At 36.9% G+C, this 18,353-nt stretch overlaps 1 protein-coding gene across 1 annotated transcript in view; it reads left to right on the top strand.

Annotated features, from left to right (window-relative positions):
• The window catches only part of LOC136883154 (sperm-associated antigen 6), a 127,733-nt gene that overhangs the window by 75,383 nt on the left and 33,997 nt on the right, over nucleotides 1–18,353 (top strand). The window contains exon 7 of the mRNA XM_068225097.1: nucleotides 2,827–2,985. Within this exon, the coding sequence (XP_068081198.1) occupies nucleotides 2,827–2,985 (159 nt within the window). The remainder of the gene's footprint in view (nucleotides 1–2,826; nucleotides 2,986–18,353) is intronic.

The following is an 18,353-nucleotide window of genomic DNA, read 5'->3' as shown; positions in this document are numbered from 1 at the left end:
TGTGTGTGTGAATGGGGGGGTTGAAATGTATGAGGGTTGTAAATAAAGTAGTGGCAACGAAGTCCAGACACTCGCAGGAGATTGGGCATACACAAATAGGATATGGGAGTGGTCAGATGGTGCTGCTGTCAATGTGTAGTGTGCATTTAACGGGCATCCAGTTGGGAATGTCGTTGCTGTGTGGTGTTGAAGTGAAGAGTGTCAATTTCACCGCTCTAAAGCATGTTTTCAAAACGTGATCAGCATTTGTGGATTAAAATCGAGGTTGCCCATGGCAAAAAGGCATCAGAATGTTATTGAGGATTAGGTGAAGCCTGTGGCGAGAATGCATTACCGTATAGGACGGTTGCACGATGCGTAGAGGCGTTTCATGTGGGCCGGAATGAGACTGCTGTTATGTACCACACAGGTTGGCTGTCCATTCCTCAAGATCAGATTGACATCGTGAGTGGTCTCATTTCTGTAGACCATCGATGGACTGTCCTGGAATTATCTGTAGAGGTTGGTCTTAATCATCAAGCGGAGTGGCACATACTGACGAAATGTCTTAACTTGAGGAAAATTATGTCCCGGTAGGTTCCACATCCAACTCACCAATGTACAGAAATGGCACCAGTATGTCTGGCTGGCATCCACCTGGACAGATACCACAATGAAGGAGATGCATTTCTGAAGCATAGCGTTGCCCTTGATAAGACATGGGCACGAGCCTATGAGCCTGAATTAAAGCATCAATTGAATGAATGGCATCACCCAAGTTCACCACGTCCACAGAAATTTTAACAGGAATCCAGTCGGATGAAGCTTATGCTGATTGTGGAATACGATTACGATAATGTTATTCCTACGTATGCTGTGCCTGAGGGATAAACCGTCAACAGTGACTACTATTACCGATTTCTGGAGCGACATCTGCGTCCAGCTATGTGGCGCAAATGTCCATATTTATTGCGAGACAATCGCCCTGACGTGTTGCATGACAACACACATTGTCATGTCACAAACAATGCCAAGCTCTTATTGCAACGGTGTCATTGGGAGGTCTTGGAACAGCCTCTGTACTCACCAGACACGAGTCCTTGTGACTTCGACCTGTTTCCGAAGTTGAAGGAACCCCTTCGAGGCAGCCAATTTTCTGACGTGGCATCTCTACTGCGCGTAGTAGGGTGCTCCATTGCTGTCTTCGACAGAGAACGTCTTGCCAATGGTCCCCAACAGCTTCCCAACATTTAGCAAAAGGTAATATACTTTGTGGGTGACTACATTGAAGGAGTAATGCCATTGTACTTGTTAGTTAATTAAATATTGCATTCTATCAATATTGCAACTACTTTATTTACAGCCTTCGAATTTTAGAAGTTTAGTAAACAAGAATTTCCCTTATTTATTTTACAGTAGAGAGCTTGCTCAAGACCGCACTGTTGGTCAGATAACAAAATGGCCGGTTAAACCAAGTAGTGTTAAAATATAGAGCCTATCCAGCAATTTATAGTACTATTACTGTACTTTAATTTAAGATGTTTTAAACAATATTTTGAAACATATTAGGCTTATAAACTGACTAAAAATGGCTTCCGTTATTGTAAGCAATAAGCATTATGAGCAAGTTGCATCTTGTCCACAAGTGGGGCATGATGGGAAGCAACACAGGCACTTGTAAGCATGCGAAACTTGAAGCGAGATTAATCCCCAGGGCTGCTTAACCCAAGGTCAAATAAGATGGGCATCCATTGTAATTTTATTAAAATGAAGCAGGTATTCACTGTGATAGAGAAACAAATTCTTAGAGTTGTTGCAAACTTATTCATTTTAAAACTATTCCATAGAAAAGTAGTAAAATGAAAAAGTATAGGATCAGTACTGCACAGGGCTTTGGCTGGTCCGACGGCTCTGCACTCCGGCCGAACAACCGAGCAGAGGAGGGGTGGTCGTGGCTCTTCTGTGGCCCTACGCCTCTGCATTCGGGAGATGGAGAGGGGCTGGTCCCCACCATCGGCTGTTCTGAGAATGGTTTTCCATTCTCCTGCACTAAGGCAAATGCTGAAACAGTTCCTAGTATAGACTACGGCCACCAACCCTCTCACCTTCTCCGCACATCTCCTTCACCACAACGAATCTCCTGGTCATCGTCTAGGAGGCCCGCCTTCCCCTTCAGGGGAGGAATGAAAATATTTAGTAGTAGTAGTAAGAAAATAAATCAAAGACATTATCTTTTAACAGAGCAAAAGCTTGATGATGTTAATGGTTGTTTAAAACCATTGTTGAGGAAACCTCTCGGGAAACTAGTCCAACAAGAGAGGTTCAGCAACACGGCAGTAGGCTTAGCATGCTGATCATGAGTGGGCTAAGTGTGATATGCTGCACTATGTAAAGGCATCACACTTCTGTGACCAAACATGTTACAGAAAGAGATGATAGCACTATACCATGGCCTCAGATGTTGTGCAGGGTATATTTCTCATGAACAGCTAAATGTTGCTTCTTGGAGTCAAATCACAAAATCAGCTTCCTCTTTCCTTACACCTCAGAAAAGGATCAAATTTAACTGATGAGAAGACACTAAGTTACACCGTTATCTTAGCACGATGTAGTAAGAACTTATAAATGTCCAAATTCAAACTCCCGATAATGGGCAGGGCAGCAAGTGCAGTAACAAAGAGGAGAAAGATACATAAATGATAAAAGGAATTGACAGTAGAATGAATTTTTTCATGTTATTCATGTTATGATTGAATTGTTCAAACAAACAATACATGACATTCATTCAATAAACCTCACTATCTATTTTAGTAATACAACAATACTAATTGTATAAATGATTTTCAGCTTTATCAGAATCCGAAGAACAGCAATGATTTACGGATCAAGAGCAAAGAAGCAGTCAAACTGGCTATTACACAATGTAGTGAAGTGGAAGACCTCGATGTTCTCTTCCGTGATGTGTCACCTGTTATCATGAAATACTTGGTGCGTCAATTTAGTAAGGTAAGATGCAATTTCACTATCTTCGGGAAAATTCGATGTGTGAACAAAGAACAAAATCATATTAAGTAGTCAAGAAGATTTTACAGTATTTATTATGTGGAAATAGAACATACTTTATGCACAAATGAAAAAAAACTTTGCCAATTAAGACTTCCACACCTGCAGATAAAAAAAATTGACAGTTACAGAACCAGCTTTTGAGTTATTAATCAAATTAACCTGTTTCTTTTAAATATATGGAATTTGCAGAGATCAAGATGAGGTACGGTCTCTTCCACTGAGTGTTTTTTAAACACCTTCAGAACATACAGTGACCACCAAACAAGAGTTTACGGAAAACTCAAGTGAGGCATGCATAGCAAGCTAACGGGAAGGACAGGCTGTATTCTCCCAGAACCCTACTGGTCTCTACTGCTGGAGACACCCGCGGTTCTCTTCATTAGGGGAAAAAATTTATTTTCAGAAACAAGTAACAGCTAATGATGAAAAAGTACTGAGATAGGACTGAGTTGTTATGTCACATATTCTTCTTCTTCTGCCGCTTTTCCCCACACTTGTTATGTTACAGGTGCGAACTGTGTCACACATGTGGATTTGGACAGTTTAACGGCTGGATGCCCTTTGTGATGCCAACCTTCTATGGAGGGATGTAATCACTATTGCATGTTTCTGTGATGGTTGGCAGTGTTTTGTGATGTCGGAATATGAAGAGGAAAGTGTTGGAACAAGCATAAATACCCAGTCCCCAAGCCAGAAGATTTAATAAGACACAATAAAAATCCCTTACTTTGTCAGGAATTGAACCCAGTACCTCCTGAACTGAAGGCCTCAATGCTGACCATTCACCAAAGAGTCAGGCTGTTATGTCACTTATATTGTTTGTTTGTTCAAAAATGAGTGTGGTCAGACTGTGTAGCAGTAGTAGTTTCCTGTTACCCATTATTTATAATTCATTTATACCATGTGCTGTTCTTGTTATACTTATTTACATCTAGTGTGATAAGCATATTGATTATTTGAACACTTATGTGGCAGGACAGTGGAGCATTCTCAGTTATACTCATTATTTAAATAACAGTGAGTAGGACTGTTAATATTTCAATGTAGTACAACAACTAATAGAACATTCTGCATTATTACTGAAATTTGTGGTTGTAACTTACATGCTGATACTATGATCCAAGCAAGACCAGGTTCCACTACCTACAGGCAGAATTGGCTTAAAATCAGAATATAAATTCAAATACCTAACAGCATAGTTCACCACACACAGTGAAGTCAACTTCAATATAAAGGAGAATATTTTTAAATCCACAGCTTGTTTCCAGTCATTCAACCAAGTCAGGAATGGAATGAATGAAGCCCCCATCTAGCAGCGAGGATAGGAATTGTGCCGGCTGCCAAAGCTTGTCGCACTCCTCTGGGGCAATGATTAGTGACTGACAGATGAAATGAAATGATATTGGAGAGTGTTGCTGGATTAAAGATGACAGAGAAAATCGGAGTACTTGGAGAAAAACCTGTCCCACCTCTGCTTTGTCCAACACATCTCACATGGAGTGACTGGAATTTGAACCATGGAGCCCAGCGGTGAGAGGCCAGTGTGCTTCCACCTGAGCCATGGAGGCTTTCATAAAGGAGAATATACAGGCAGGAAATAAGCATTTCCTTAGATTGCAAAATACTGTATACCGAGATCCAAAGTCCTTTCATATTGAACAATCAAGATCTTTAACAACATCATTCACTCATCTGTGCTGCATGGATCTGAAACTTGGACATCTAGGAAGACCAACCAAGACTCTTTGAAAGGAGAGTGATGCAATGAATCTTGCCTTTGAGAGATTGAGGGGAGCGGAGCTGGAGATAAACGAAGAAACTTCTAGTGTAATGGGCACATACCAAATAACAAACATCCTGAAAAGTGGACGGGTACAAAGGGGTGGTCATTCAGCAGGGACACCTGAAAAGGCAATGCCCTGGGCTGCAATTGAGGGAACACAAAAAATGTGCATGGCAGCAATGGTGGTAAGGTAAGGGTTATGCTGCCCGAAGGCAGGTCCAAACCTCCGCAGAGGTGTTTCTGAGCCGGAGTTTACGTGCGGTAGGGTGGCCAGTTCCTTTCTGCTCCTCCATTCCCTTACCCCCCACCAACAGCGCGTGGCAACCCATCCAACTCCTGACCACGCCCAATGCTGCTTAACTTCGGAGATCTCACGGGATCCGGTGTTTCAACACGGCTACGGCCATTGGCAGCAATGGTGGAATGAGCTAGAAAAAGACCTAACCATTTGGGCACTGTGGGAAACTAGAAGAGAGAAGCTATAGAACAGGAGAGGAAGAGGCAACTTATAAGGTAGCACGAGGTCTTTGGGCAGGTGATTGCTGAATGATGTAGATGATGATGATGGTTGTAACTAATAGACGATATTGCCCAACATCAAAAACCTACTGTTTTAGTACACAAGAAACAGTATCTCACAAAGTTGTCCAAGGTTTAAAGCTTATTAGTTCTTTTTTCATTATTTATTTATTTACACTGTTTACGCCCACATTGGAGCACCAAAATCAAACCTTCTACAATGAAGTCTTCAAAGAATAAGTTCAGCTTTCAACACTTGACAACTTTTTCCTTTCCCAAAACTTCTTCATTCTGGATGATCTTGCAGCCTGTTCTCCTGCAGATATAACATACTGCTTACACTATGATATTTTTAGTGATAGTCTTGTGTACTTGTTATTTAGAATCCATTTCTCTTCTCTATTTTCAATTTGATCTTTAGTAATTTTCAATTAATCTAAATCCATTTGTATTTCTTTAAACCATGTGTTTTTTGTTTTACTATTCCAAAAGAAATCAAAAAGTTGTTTCAGGAGTCTAGTATTTGGTAAGCAGTATATGTGTCCAAAGAATGCAATCCTCCATTTTCGCATTGTGTCCATGATCGATTTACTTTCCTTGTAAAGTACTGAATTTGGCAAAAGTCTCTACCGGTCATCAATCTGGTATATTTTATTAATAATTGTCCGAAAAATTATTCTATCAACTTTCTGCAGTTTGTCAGTTGTTGATTAGGCATTCAGTTTAAATAATGTTTCACTTGCATATGTTGCTTCTGGCTTAATGATGGAGATTAATGTTGAAATTTAGCATTAATCGAAAGAGACAGTTTCTTGTAACTCGGCCAGGTAATTTGTTGTGCTCGTCTCTATGGATCTATGGATGCTTTTTCATTAGCATTCCAAGTTATAATCCCACCAAGATATTTACATTTGCCTACAACCTTTACAGTATTTCCTGAGTATTATTTAACATAATATGTGAAGTGTCAACTTGAAAAGATGACATCATTCCTGATGTCTCAAAAGAAATTTTCAACCCAACCTTCGCTGCTATTCCTTCCAATTCCTCTACTTGAAATTTAGCTTCTTCAGTGCTCCTTGCTAATAATGCTAGATCATCAGCAAATGCGAGACAATTTAGTTGAATATTTCTTCAAATTCCATTCATGCATAATTTTTTCCAGCACACAATTAAACAACAACGGGGATAATCCATCTCCCTGTCGAAGACCAGTATGAATTTCAAATGGCTCAGATTTCATTTCTGAACCTAACTTTAGATTTTGTATTTCTAAGAGTGACTGCAATAAGGTTAACAACTTTCCAATGTAAACCAAATTCAGTAAGGATATTGTACCAGGAACATATGTGTTATAAAATCTTTATTCATGAAAGAATGGCTAAGTTACGATGTCCGAACAGCTGTACGAGAAACGTTCTCGTCTCTACTGCTCTGTGTGAGGAAGACAGCATGAGAGGGGGCAAGGTCAAGTGACATCAGCACCACACGTATCTCACCTCCCTGTAGAAACGTCTCAAAATAATTTTTATACTTCTCAACGACTTGACCAATAAATATCAGACTAACACCAACTCGTAGCTCACATTTTAAATGTACGACATTGCAAATTTGAGATTAATCCGCCTAGTGGTTTAAAAGATATGACGAATTGAAGTTTGGAATGTATAACCACCCCTCTGTCGCCTGACTCAGAGAGCTTGTTTCCAGCCGGATATAAATAGGTCAACGACCCGAGGGTACAGTCAGTGTGAGTGTGTCTTGAACTCTGCGACTTGATCATGACTAGACAGCATCATAATGCTCCATCATGCTTCACGAGAGATATGAAAATTATATTCTAGAACTTTGAATTTGTGTGACGTTGTAGTAAGTGAAGTTTCAACTGCGTCGTGACGTGTGAGATGTTTAACGTTAAGAATTTCATATTTAGGTTCCGTATTGAAACAAGATTTACATCAAAGAAAGGACAATAAGTTCCACCTTTTCAATACTATATATTGTGTGAAAGTTTTACATTACAGTTAAAACATCACAACTTTTGTACATTCGGTACCGGATTCGACAGATTCCCTGTCATCATCAGCCGAGAATAATTAAACAAAGACAAGTATAGATCATGATTCTTATGGTGTGATTACAATGGTGGATTAAAAATATACATTATATGATTAAAATAGTATATATATATTGAACCCATGACCTTTGTGCCCTAAGAACATTATGCATAATGTAACAATTAAACTAAAAGTTGGATTCTTGATAGCATGGATTTGACACGTGACGAGGGGGTGATTACCTTCGGTCCCACGCTCTGGGGTACGTGACGTCAGCCACACGTGTCAACGGTGGAAGAATCTCAAGTCATTTTTGTGAACTATTTCAAAGCGCGTGTACATGGCGACCCAAGCCAAGTCAAAAAAATATAGTGCCTATCAAAGGTGGTCAATCATCTCACAAATCGAACCCGTAAAATTTTTAAATGTCCATGAACACTTCCACCAGAAATGTAGCAAGCATGTAGTCACTTTCAAAACTCTTGAAATTACAGTTTAGGTAAGTCAGAAAATTTATAGAAATTTTCTTGGTGGCAAAGGGAGATATCCGAAGAGAGGGGGTAACTGCTATAAATATGAAGGGACGCCATGACGAACTCTCCTCCTCCGGCATTTGTGATACAAAGCGGACGAAAAATTGTTGAGCTGCTCTGCGAAATCAAACAATGAAAGTAGACTGAGTTCAACTGCAGATTTCAGCCAGTGTGGCTAGGTCTTGAGTCCATGAGGGGACAGTTTTCTTGAGTGAAATAATTGTACCAGATAGGACGGTCAAAGTACTGAATAAATTCTAATGTGATTAATTAATTCGTGTACGGAAACAATTATAGTCCATCGTGTGCGCTCTACAAACAAGTGAAGGGTATTTTCTTTTTTTTAATGCTTTATTCCAGGAAACCTGAAGAAATAATAATAAACTGTGAAGCCATGAATGTAAAAATGGCTAAATAAAGTGCCAGGGTCGTAGGTGAGCCCTATGACGAACACTGGCGTGACGACATGAGGTAGGTGACTTTCCATCTTACTACCTCTTATATCTTGTCTCGTGATCTCTAAAAGTGTATTTGAATGGGGATATACGACGCAGTGGTCCCCCTACTAAGTTTTGTAAATGTGAGAATACGACTAAAAGAGTCATTTGTTTCATTTTCCACTTGGATAAATTTTTGAAGTCTTGCGAGTGCCGTATAATGTTGTAAAAAGTTATTGAATAGGGTTCCGAAGTGATATCACGTCCAATGTAGATCGTCATCCGTGTGAGTGTACTGCCTATATTTTGTGATGTCAAATTAAGATGTTCATTCGACGTAAAATTTTTCTGTCTGCAATTTGACGTTAATAATAATAATCCATGGTTACTCATTTTCAATCGAGTGGAAGCGTGCTGTCGGGTGAGAACCTAGGGTGATGAGTTTGGTCACAGAGAGAAACGTTTTTTTTATGCCCATTTTTAAACTGTGTCTGACTGACAATAAAAAGATCTAGTAGAATGTTTCAGTCACTTTGTTCATAAAAAAATCAAGTTATTAAATAAGATATCATTTATGCGAAGTTATTCATGATTAATGCATTGTGCGATATTAGACGTCGAGATTTCTAGTAAGGATTTTATTCCAGTTCTTTGTCGATGATAATTGTGGAGCTGGGAAACAGAGGTTAGTTTGTTGATATGAGATTTGTGAATCAGGTTGGACCTGTCATTGAAGCCGGGACACGGAAGCCCGAGGAATGTTTTATATGAGTTGAGATGAGATGTGCGAATCAGGTTAGAGTCCTGTCATTGAAGCCAGGACATGATAGCCCGAGGAATATTTTATAATGTTGAGAATAGAAAGAAATTCATAGAAATCCATAGCGGTAATAATTGGCGACGCGTATAATTAGTGTGGGCATCTTGAAGCATAACCTGTGCATTTTGTTGGTTAGAATATCGTATTTGTTTAATTATGTCGGCAGAGTTTAAAGGGAGCATTTTGAGAAGCCAGTCAACTGTGAATAAACCAGGTGTTTCGTGTAACTGCCAAGCGAACTCGGGGGATGAGAGACCTCAGCGGGGATAATAACGGGACCCGTGTGGAATTGAGATTGTAATTCTCGGCCAGGGAAAACGTTAAAAATGCTGGATTTTGTTGAAATTCATAGCCGGTAATGTTCTGAGTATTGTGAAATACTGTAATTGGGGACGTAATGAACATTTGAAATCACGAACTTTGAGTATAAGGAACAGAGTAACCAAGTTCAGGGCTGTCCAAAATATAGAGCGATGGCTGCGATGATCGGTTTGTCTGTGAGGGGTGTGCAAAATTCATAATGGTATGACGAGATGTGACATCGTAATTATATGGCGAGTTGTTTGGTTTGTACGTAGATTATTAGGATATCCAAGTGTTAATAACGGTTAGGACTAGATTAGATTTTAAAAGTGTGAGATCACAAGACAAGATATATAGCTGGACATGAATTATGTAACAAATTCTTTTCCAGCCAGATAAACATCGCAATATTGAATTTACATCACAGCTGCGTAGAAATTTGTGAAGAAACCAGAGTCCGCGGAGATAAAATTTACTGATCTTTAACATTTCGTTAAATCATTTAAATTTATTTAATTATTAAATTCAGTGAAACCGCATTTTAAAATAACTTTAATCAAGCGAATAACTTGGAGATGCATTCTGGAAATTTTAGTTTGTTTTTCTGGGGAATATTAAAATATAAAGTAATGATTAAAGGGACATATCCGAAGGAAATGGATTTTACTGCCACAAAGTTTGTGAGCATTGCTATTGTTGTAATTATTGAACTTTGATTGATTGAGCAGTGAATGTGCTGGGGATAGTAAAGTGGAACTTTGGTCATCAACCGATGTAACTTAATTGTGTCTAGCCTTCAGCCTAGAAACTTGGATGGTCAGGGGGTCATCAACCTCAGTGACTCAGATTAGGGCCATATGCCATTGTAGCATCCTTTCCTTGCGGTCATCATCCACAATGACTTTAAAGTAACTTAGAAGATTAGATGTCGGTCCATGACATAGACGCAGGTCACATCGATTCAATTAAGGGTCCATGCCGTAGAACCACTGTGTGGCACACACCGATTGGACGGCCTTAATTACACCCAGAGTCCAGAGTTCGTGTTACGAGGGCTGGACCATAACGAATCACTATGATGGTACATGTGGTCTCACATGGAAGCCGAATTTAAGGATTTCCAGACTTTCCTTTCTTAAATGATTAATAATTTAGACAATGGTTTCTAGTAAGAATGCCCATCAGGCAGTTACGTTAAAGTCTCACACCAGTGTTCTGACGTTTATGTAAAACTGATTGTTATGTCCAGTGGACACAATTGACTTCTATGATACCATTGACATAAAAGAAGGCTTCAAAATTTCCTGAATAAATAGGAATCTTTTAAACAGACCTTTCATTCCAGTAGATAGATTAGAATTACTGAACCCTACCTTTACCTCAGCAAGTGACGAAGAACCCGACACGACCCAAGAGACAGATCTCATGAACTTTGCTGATAGGTAAGAAAGGTAGGTATCCCTCAATAAGGACCTAAAGGGTTCAATATATATATACACAAATTAAAGGTAAGTAAAATGGGAATGGTCATTATTCTATGAGGTGTACACCTTAATATTTCTAATTAAAAGGTTAATTTGTTAAAAGAAATTTTGTTCTTGTAATATATAATTAGGGCCTATAGTGAAATTTGATTGTAGGCTTAAATCTGTAATATTTTAACTTTTTGACCAGTCAATTCATTGAAGTTATGTAGCCATGTTTGACACATTAAAAAGGTAAACAAACATTTAGTCGAATGGTGTTCCACATAAAATATGTACAATAAAATTCGATTGGAGCTTCAACTTGGACTTAAGAATGGAAGAATTATATTAATGTTCAATGCAAGCAGAAATAGATGAGTTAATTTTTTTTCACTATGTATTGATGTTGATAGTTAGAATGTCCATTGAACAGTTCAATATGTTGATTTGTATTCTGGAATGGTTTACATTATTTTGAGGAATAGTAATTGAGGTTCTTGCTAAGGTGGTACTTGAAGATCTTGTGTTGTAAGTTGTGAATACATAAATGATTTAGAAAGATCCTGATCCAAGTCGGAACCTATAAGAAATAAAACGCTATTTAAAGTTATATGAAAATTGGAAGGAGTAAAATTCGTGAAATATTAGCAAAATGAAGGACTCACCTCAGGTGCCAAGTTGGTAGTAGATGTATCGGAGTGGAACTAACAGGCTGAATGTGAAGAGACGGACCTCAGAAGGAAGCAAGGAGGGGCGGAGTTACTGAGCGAGGGGAAGAGGGAGCGCGGTGGAGGCGGGACTATAATCGGGTGGGCGCGGACGGCGGTAGGAGTAATATGTAAGCGTGTTATGGATTGTTTTGAAGATAGATCGATTTTGGGGGATTTTAAGATTGTTCAATATTTTGATAAACGTATCAAATAAAATCGTACATTTGTCGGATAAATCATTGAGATTAAAATTTGAATTATGGTACTGATCAAGTGAGATGTAAAATTGTTCAGTGAAATCAAGTATAGGACCTTTATTTATTATTTCAATGATGTCTATATCGTGGTCTATGCCATAAAATTTGTGTTTATAGTCGTGTATATGTTGGCCTACTGCGGAAAATTTTCTGTATTTAATTGCATTTACGTGTTCTGTATATCTAATTTTGAACGATCTACCGGTCTGTCCGAGGTAGGTACTGAGGCAGTCGTTACAATGAAATCTATAGACACCTTACTTTTCAAAGGGGTTGCAAGGGTTGATTGAGTTAGAGTTGTGTAGAATGTCTAGGTTTCTATTATTAGTTCTGAAGGAATGTTAATATTCTGCTTCTTAAATATATTTGTAATATTATGGATATTGCGGTTATAGGTAAAAGTTGAAAAAGTTTTTGATTTAGTAGTTTGTTTAATTAGGTTCAATTTTGGGCGATGTCTGAATTTGCTGATTATATTTTCTATAAAATTCTTATTGTAGCCATTATGAAATGCGATATTGCGTATAGTGTTTAATTCTTTATTAAGGTCTGATTTTGACAGAGGAATATTGAATGCTCGGTGTATTAGGCTATTGTAGGTAGCCCGTTTATGATTAGGAGGATGAGTAGAGTCCTGTTGTATTGTCGCAGCAGTATGTGTGGGTTTTCTATAAACTTTATATTTAGAGGAAGATGGGAGTCTGGTGATAGTGAGATCTAGAAAATTGATGGTATTGTTGACTTCGGATTCTAGTGTAAATTTAATGTCTGTGTCGATAGTGTTAAGATGTGTTAGAGTGGTAGCTGCGTCTATAGTGCGCTGGTCCATAATAATAAATACATCATCGATGTACCTGGACCAGAGATGTATGTTGTTAAATGTTGCATTATTGTCTATTTTTGTATGTTCTAAAAAATCTAGATATATTTCTGCTAAAATGCCGGAGGCTGGTGAACCCATGGCTAGCCGGTCCTGCTTGTATATTATTTTATCGAATGTAAAGTAGTTGTTATTGATTAAAAGCTTCAAGATAGACATAAAGTCAGCTATCTCAAGTTGACTAAGTTGGCTATGGTTGTGTAGATTTTGAGGGATAATATGAAGGAGTTTTCCTGGTTTAATACTAGTGTACATATTAGTAACGTCAAACAAGTGTAAAGAGTGATATGGTTGAAGTGTAAAGTCATCTAGTTGTTTAATACGTTGAAGTATATTCTTTATAGATTTCTTGGACTGAAAGGTGTAGTGTTTTTTAAGGAATTGTTGAGTGAATTGTGCTGCTTTATACAAAGGACTAGGTCTATAGTTTACAATAGGGCATATTGGGACATTAGTCTTATGTATTTTAGGTTATGCTTTGACAGTGGGAAGTCCTGGGTTCATATGAATTGGTTTACTTTTTTCACTGTCGGTTAAGAGAAAGGATGTATTTTTAAGTGTCTGTTTTAACTGCCGTTGGATGGCTTGTGTTGGATCTTTGTTAATTATTGTAAAAGTGCTGTCTGTGAAAAAAATCTTTAGCTTTGGATACGTATTCTGTTTGGTTCATTATTACAGTGGTGTTTCCTTTATCTGCCTTCATAACGATGGTATGAGTGTCTTTTATTTTCTTTTTAAGTTGAATGATCTTATTTCTATCTTCAAGTTGTGATTTGGTGATATTCAGGGTTGGTGATATAAAAGTTTTCTTTAATTGTTTATTAGCTTCATGTCTGAGTTCATCTTGTATGTAGTAAGGCATCTTTTTTATCGCTGCTTCTGTTTCTATTATTAGTTTCTTAGCAACATTTGATGGGTTGTAATTAGGCCAGTTATGTTTAGGGCCCTTTGATAAAATAGCGATCTCTTCGTCATCGAATGTTGCATTAGATAAGTTGATGAATGGGGGATGAAATTCGGTTATGGGGTGACTGGCAGTGTCTAGGCTGATCGGGTTATTAGATGGTTTGTTGGTTGTGGAAGATTTGTTAAGGAGAGTTTGAAACTTGTTATTTAAAGTGGACTGTTTTTGGATAAGTAAAGTGGATAGCTTACTGTAGACTTTCTCTTGGAAAATATTCCATTGTGAGTCTGATAACAACGTAGCAACTTCGAGGTGAGCCTCATATAATCGGTTATTTAAGAGTGATTTTTTCTTACGTAGAAATTTAAATTCATTTTTGAGCCATAATTTGTTAGTTTTATGGTAGACTTTATGTTGATGTGGTAAAACGTTTCTCTTGTTGTTGTTCTTTAGAAAATTAGGAGTCAAATTATGAGCAATGCATTTCTTAATAAAGTCTATGTCTTTGATTAATTTTCCTATTTTAATTCTCAGGCTCATATAATAATGAGCTTTACTTTACTTTTTTGCATTACTTCCCACTGTCAAAGCACAACCTAAAATACATAAGACTAATGTCCCAATACGCCCTATTGTAAACTATAGACCTAGTCCTTTGTATAAAGCAGCACAATTCACTCAACAATTCCTTAAAAAACACTACACCTTTCAGTCCAAGAAATCTATAAAGAATACACTTCAACTTATTAAACAACTAGATGACTTTACACTTCAACCATATCACTCTTTACACTCGTTTGACGTTACTAATATGTGCACTAGTATTAAACCAGAAAAAACTCCTTCATATTATCCCTCAAAATCTACACAACCATAGCCAACTTAGTCAACTTGAGATAGCTGACTTTATGTCCCCCATTCATCAACTTATCTAATGCAACATTCGATGACGAAGAGATCGCTATTTTATCAAAGGGCCCTAAACATAACTGGCCTAATTACAACCCATCAAATGTTGCTAAGAAACTAATAATAGAAACAGAAGCAGCGATAAAAAAGATGCCTTACTACATACAAGATGAACTCAGACACGAAGCTAATAAACAATTAAAGAAAACTTTTATATCACCAACCCTGAATATCACCAAATCACAACTTGAAGATAGAAATAAGATCATTCAACTTAAAAAGAAAATAAAAGACTCATACCATCGTTATGAAGGCAGATAAAGGAAACACCACTGTAATAATGAACCAAACAGAATACGTATCCAAAGCTAAAGATTTTTTTCACAGACAGCACTTTTACAATAATTAACAAAGATCCAACACAAGCCATCCAACGGCATTTAAAACAGACACTTAAAAATACATCCTTTCTCTTAACCGACAGTGAAAAAAGTAAACCAATTCATATGAACCCAGGACTTCCCACTGTCAAAGCATAACCTAAAATACATAAGACTAATGTCCCAATATGCCCTATTGTAAACTATAGACCTAGTCCTTTGTATAAAGCAGCACAATTCACTCAACAATTCCTTAAAAAACACTACACCTTTCAGTCCAAGAAATCTATAAAGAATACACTTCAACTTATTAAACAACTAGATGACTTTACACTTCAACCATATCACTCTTTACACTTGTTTGACGTTACTAATATGTACACTAGTATTAAACCAGAAAAACTCCTTCATATTATCCCTCAAAATCTACACAACCATAGCCAACTTAGTCAACTTGAGATAGCTGACTTTATGTCTATCTTGAAGCTTTTAATCAATAACAACTACTTTACATTCGATAAAATAATATACAAGCAGGACCGGCTAGCCATGGGTTCACCAGCCTCCGGCATTTTAGCAGAAATATATCTAGATTTTTTAGAACATACAAAAATAGACAATAATGCAACATTTATCAACATACATCTCTGGTCCAGGTACATCGATGATGTATTTATTATTATGGACCAGCGTACTATAGACGCAGCTACCACTCTAACACATCTTAACACTATCGACACAGACATTAAATTTACACTAGAATCCGAAGTCAACAATACCATCAATTTTCTAGATCTCACTATCACCAGACTCCCATCTTCCTCTAAATATAAAGTTTATAGAAAACCCACACATACTGCTGTGACAATACAACAGGACTCTACTCATCCTCCTAATCATAAACGGGCTACCTACAATAGCCTAATACACCGAGCATTCAATATTCCTCTGTCAAAATCAGACCTTACTAAAGAATTAAACACTATACGCAATATCGCATTTCATAATGGCCACAATAAGAATTTTATAGAAAATATAATCAGCAAATTCAGACATCGCCCAAAATTGAACCTAATTAAACAAACTACTAAATCAAAAACTTTTTCAACTTTTACCTATAACCGCAATATCCATAATATTACAAATATATTTAAGAAGCAGAATATTAACATTCCTTCAGAACTAATAATAGAAACCTAGACATTCTACACAACTCTAACTCAATCAACCCTTGCAACCCCTTTGAAAAGTAAGGTGTCTATAGATTTCATTGTAACGACTGCCTCAGTACCTACCTCGGACAGACCGGTAGATCGTTCAAAATTAGATATACAGAACACGTAAATGCAATTAAATACAGAAAATTTTCCGCAGTAGGCCAACATATACACGACTATAAACACAAATTTTATGGCATAGACCACGATATAGACATCATTGAAATAATAAATAAAGGTCCTATACTTGATTTCACTGAACAATTTTACATCTCACTTGATCAGTACCATAATTCAAATTTTAATCTCAATGATTTATCCGACAAATGTACGATTTTATTTGATACGTTTATCAAAATATTGAACAATCTTAAAATCCCCCAAAATCGATCTATCTTCAAAACAATCCATAACACGCTTACATATTACTCCTACCGCCGTCCGCGCCCACCCGATTATAGTCCCACCTCCACCGCGCTCCCTCTTCCCCTCGCTCAGTAACTCCGCCCCTCCTTGCTTCCTTCTGAGGTCCGTCTCTTCACATTCAGCCTGTTAGTTCCACTCCGATACATCTACTACCAACTTGGCACCTGAGGTGAGTCCTTCATTTTGCTAATATTTCACGAATTTTACTCCTTCCAATTTTCATATAACTTTAAATAGCGTTTTATTTCTTATAGGTTCCGACTTGGATCAGGATCTTTCTAAATCATTTATGTATTCACAACTTACAACACAAGATCTTCAAGTACCACCTTAGCAAGAACCTCAATTACTATTCCTCAAAATAATGTAAACCATTCCAGAATACAAATCAACATATTGAACTGTTCAATGGACATTCTAACTATCAACATCAATACATAGTGAAAAAAAATTAACTCATCTATTTCTGCTTGCATTGAACATTAATATAATTCTTCCATTCTTAAGTCCAGGTTGAAGCTCCAATCGAATTTTATTGTACATATTTTATGTGGAACACCATTCGACTAAATGTTTGTTTACCTTTTTAATGTGTCAAACATGGCTACATAACTTCAATGAATTGACTGGTCAAAAAGTTAAAATATTACAGATTTAAGCCTACAATCAAATTTCACTATAGGCCCTAATTATATATTACAAGAACAAAATTTCTTTTAACAAATTAACCTTTTAATTAGAAATATTAAGGTGTACACCTCATAGAATAATGACCATTCCCATTTTACTTACCTTTAATTTGTGTGTATATATATATATATATATACTATTTTAATCATATAATGTATATTTTTAATCCACCATTGTAATACACTATAAGAATCATGATCTATACTTGTCTTTGTTTAATTATTCTCGGCTGATGATGACGGGGAACCTGTCGAAACCGGTACCGAATGTACAAAAGTTGTGATGTTTTAACTGTAATGTAAAACTTTCACACAATATATAGTATTGAAAAGGTGGAACTTATTGTCCTTTCTTTGATGTGTGAGATGTTGTAAATTTTTCTCAAACTGAGTTTTCATTGTATAAGATTCAGGAGTGTCTTAACTAAGTGAATTTATGATAAAGACTGTGCATTGAAGTATAATTGAGAATACAAGTATTTAATTTACCATTCGACAGTATTGTGGACTTTGTTAATCTCTCATATTTTTTAACTTTGTCGTGATCATTGACAGTGACAGCACACTAGGAAATTGTGCGTGATAAACTGAACTTTCAATTTATGACAACACTAATTGTGAGACGCACTTCTCGTATACAATTATGATTGTGAACTGTTTGAAATACCATTCCACTCAAATATTCAATAATTAATAGTACTAAATGTGACTATTTTTCACGTATTTTCTCGAACTTTCGATTATTACCATAAGAAACGAACTGAATGTTAAGGACATTTTATGGCAATATTAGGTCATACGAACTCGTGTCATGCAAACTCATTCATAAAAACCTCTTAAGCTGTGAACATTGATATTCAAGAGACTGTTATAGGAGTAATATTAATTGCATTTTCTCGAGTGTTTCACGAATCATGATAGTTATTCTACGATTGAATTTAAGACATAATCAGTGATTATTATTAACTGTGAGAGTGTTCATTTTATGTTTAATAAACTGTGAGTGAAAGACTGTGCT

The sequence above is a fragment of the Anabrus simplex genome, chromosome 1 (genome assembly GCF_040414725.1).
Source record: "Anabrus simplex isolate iqAnaSimp1 chromosome 1, ASM4041472v1, whole genome shotgun sequence".
Taxonomy (NCBI): domain Eukaryota; kingdom Metazoa; phylum Arthropoda; class Insecta; order Orthoptera; family Tettigoniidae; genus Anabrus; species Anabrus simplex.
The sequence above is the reverse complement of the archived record's forward strand: the minus strand, read 5'-3'. Positions and strand labels throughout refer to the sequence as shown.